This window comes from Vicia villosa, linkage group LG1 (genome assembly GCF_029867415.1).
Source record: "Vicia villosa cultivar HV-30 ecotype Madison, WI linkage group LG1, Vvil1.0, whole genome shotgun sequence".
NCBI lineage: Eukaryota > Viridiplantae > Streptophyta > Magnoliopsida > Fabales > Fabaceae > Vicia > Vicia villosa.
Window position 1 is genome coordinate 122,072,255 of NC_081180.1, and position 3,568 is coordinate 122,075,822.

General features: G+C 33.9%; 1 protein-coding gene across 1 annotated transcript; it reads right to left on the minus strand.

Moving 5' to 3' along the window:
* Nucleotides 1-646: 646 nt before the first annotated feature.
* On the minus strand, nucleotides 647-3,244 carry LOC131615876 (uncharacterized). Its single transcript, XM_058887055.1, has 2 exons — nucleotides 2,913-3,244; nucleotides 647-1,563 (listed from the first exon to the last, which is right to left on the minus strand). The coding sequence occupies exons 1-2, from the start codon at nucleotides 2,980-2,982 to the stop codon at nucleotides 785-787; spliced, it is 849 nt and encodes a 282-aa protein (XP_058743038.1). The 5' UTR covers nucleotides 2,983-3,244; the 3' UTR covers nucleotides 647-784.
* Nucleotides 3,245-3,568: the final 324 nt, after the last annotated feature.

A 3,568-nucleotide genomic window follows, 5' to 3' on the forward strand; every position in this document is an offset into this window, starting at 1 on the left:
GTTTCCGCTTCATTGTTTAATTTTCAGATTTCTCTCGTCTCTATTTTTTAGTTTTCATCTGTGTGCAAACTCGAAATAGGCTGAAATGCTCAATCGAGCGAGAGAAGATAGCCCTGGGAATTATTTCACATCCCTATATAGCCAGAGTCAGTCGTTGGAGTTTATCCCTTTATAGACAATAAAAGTCTCCCTTCATCTCGACTAGTCCTTCCTTGTTATTGTCGTAGTTGTCCCGCTAACGTTAGTCCCTCCCCCTGGAGATTTTCAATTGTAGTTGCTTTTGATCCATTATCAAACTGAATTGTTACACTCATAAATTTTAATGTTGGAGTAAATTAATTTTTTTTTTGGATGAGTAATGAAACTGTGCACAGTGTCATGCTGTAATATGCTTAGCCGCACTTATTGCCATAATTTGCTTATGGCGTGCATGTACTGGTAGTACCATGGTGCGAGTGGCAGATTTTAGAAATCAATATGTTCATCAATTTTTAACAGGACTTTTTAAATTCTCTATCCCAGCACGATAAACCCAAAAGCTGTTACGACTTGGTCGGATAGATAGGCTGTTTTATCAGCTCTAACAAAAACTCCCTGCGATTACCCGGAATAGAATACAAAATGCACAAGTACAATACTCAGAAGATAAAATATATGTGCAGCAGAATGTGCATTTATGTTTAAAAAAATAGTGAAATTTATACATACTATGCTGAAGCAAAGATTGAAATTAAAATCCATCTACATTTTGAACAAATGTCAATATATGGGCTTCAAATTTTCATCACAGTTCAGAATTTTCATATGACTCATAGTTCTGATACTCAGCAGATTCATAAGCATTGGATTCTTCACTGGGAGATGATTCATATAAACTGGAACTTTCACTGGGAGGTGATTCATATAAACTGGAACTTTCAGAGCTTTCGGAAATAGGAACTTCGGCATCAAAGGAAGTTTCTGGAGCATCAAAATTTTCATCAGCCGGTGTTTTATGAGCTTCAATTTCGCCTGTTTGAACAAATTGCAACAACAAATGCACTCCATTAACCACATCATAAATCATTAATCCTATTCTGCCACCAACCCAACTGCCCATGTGACTTCCAACAAGATAGCCAATTCTGCCAAGGCTTTGCTCCCCCATGTATGCTCCCCCATAAGCACCAAACAAGGTACCGGTACCCCTAAGGAACCCCTCTGTGAGTGTACCACCATAGTAAATAGCTTCGAAAAAGTCCCATCCAGAAGAGATGATGGGGCCAATTATCCGTTTTGCTTGACGGGAAGCCAATTTTGCTGCCTTTTTACTTTCTTTTTGTGCATGGTTAGCTGAATCTGTTGGGGACATCCCTTGACTAACAGCGTCGACAAGGGCAGTCTCGATTGCTCGTTGCCTTGCTTTTTCAACGTGAGTAGATCTAATACTGTAAAAATAGAGCTTCACGCCTTCCTTGACAGCACATGCCACAGTTCCAGAGCCCATGTCAAAGCAGTTTAATATCGTGAACTTTCCACTTTGAGATGACCCCTCCTCACCCATAAGCTCCCTGCATTTTTCAGCTGAAAGGACCAATTTATATCAGCACAAGCAGACACTTCAGACAAGTACTAACAGACAGTGTAGTGGAATATTTTCAACAGTCAAAGACAAACATGCATCACCACCAATATTGATACATGAATTTTTCGCAAGAATCAGAAAGTTTTTTGCTGCCAATAAACACACACTTAGAAAAACAAAACAAAAAATTCAAAACCAGCAATTTCAATTCTATTCCAATATGGGATGCAATCTGCATTTGTCTTCATTCCATAACTGTAGGCATGTAGTAACATTTAACTCCATTCGATTTTAATTTCATTCCATTCCATAGTATGTGCAGTTATATTTCTCCATTCTTTCAGAGTATAGAAGTTTGAAAGGGAAATATCACAACGAAGCAAAAATAGTTTAATAGTATGATTGAACACACAATTTAAAGAGTTGTCATTCTATAGTTCTTAAAAATTGATTATGACTGACTTGATTTTGTGAAATTGATTCCGGCTTAAGTGAGTTGAAGGTAAAGTGATCTATATTTTGATAAATTTTTGCAAAAGTGAGTTGAACATTAAATTTCAGTCAGTAAAAAAATCACGTTTAGCCTGAAAAAAGCTTTAAATCTTATTTTTAAGTAGAATCAATTTTGGAAAGCATAATCAATTTTACTCAAGAGCAACCAAACATATCAAAATCAACTCTACACATCGAGAATCAGTTCCAAGTGCTCCAACCGCGAATCCAAACATATACTTGAACTCTTAGAAATAAAAGAAGAAAAATTGAAAAAATGAATGAATTCAAATTTTCTTAGAGGCCAAATACCAAAAAAACTAAAGGATTAGACATTATACTAATGAGTTATGATATGATATACTCCCTCTATCGCACAACAACTAAACTAATTCAAAACAAAACCCCAAATTTTATGACCATTTCAATTTTACCTAATATTTGCATCACTCCCAAATCAAAATCTTCTACTCTGAAATCAATGCTTGATAAGAATTATTTAATACCTCACTCTTTCATTTATAAATTTGTTTTAATCTGAACAGATAAAGCTTGAGTTATGAGATAGCCATGTGATAAACAAAATTATCAACACAAAAATGGCAATGTTTACGATCTAATATGGAGTATCAATCCTTATCAACCCCAAATCACAAGCACAAATATGAAATCACTAATAAGCTTAATTTTAAATAAAATTAACATCAACTAAATAAATAACTTAACAGGAAATAAATCCCTAAACCAGAACAATCATAGTGTTAACTATGATAGTAAATCAAATTATCAACCACTGAAGCCTCCCTTAATCACATCAATGGAATGAAATGAAAAAAGAAAAAAGAAAAAAACATACCAGTGATGCTAAGAGCAATAACAGCGGCAACAATTACGAATAACCGAATCCTTCTTTTCTGGACATCCATGGTGTTGACTGAAAAAACCCTAACTAACTCTCAATATAGTTATCGTCTTTTGGATACAGTTTAAACGGTTCAAAAAGAGGCGAGAATCATAACTATCTTGTTGAACGATGTTGCTTTAACGGAGGCCAATTTACGTCGATGAGGTTGAGCGTTGACCGGTAGTACGCGGATTGACCGGCGGCGAGAAAACAATCGTCGAGAAAGCAATTGAGAGCCCGTAGGCTTTAAGGCCCAATATATTTTACTACTTGGGAAATGGGTTATTATTAGGACCGATTCTTTTATTCTATACACCACCGGAAGTTTTATTTTTTATTTTAGTTATTGGAAAACTTTTTTTTATAATTATTATAACTTCACCAATTTTTCGTTTTGATTCTTATTATTTTATCTGAACTTTTGTAAAAATTTATTCATATTGGATTTAGTTTTTATAGTATATAAATTTTTAATTTTAATTTTTGAATAAGAATTAATATGAATATTGTAAAAACTTTTATTAATATGAACATATTTTGTAAGGATTAAATAAAATACAAAGAACCTAAAAAAACAAAAAAAAAATATATATTTGTAAAAAGTAAAT

What these genes read in the sequence shown, in the direction of transcription:
- LOC131615876 (XM_058887055.1), bottom strand. Translation starts at nt 2,982, where the DNA reads ATGGATGTCCAGAAAAGAAGGATTCGGTTATTCGTAATTGTTGCCGCT. An exon ending in TATTGCTCTTAGCATCACTG is followed by an intron (nt 1,564 to 2,912) that starts GTATGTTTTTTT and finishes TGGTCCTTTCAG; the next exon opens with CTGAAAAATGCAGGGAGCTT.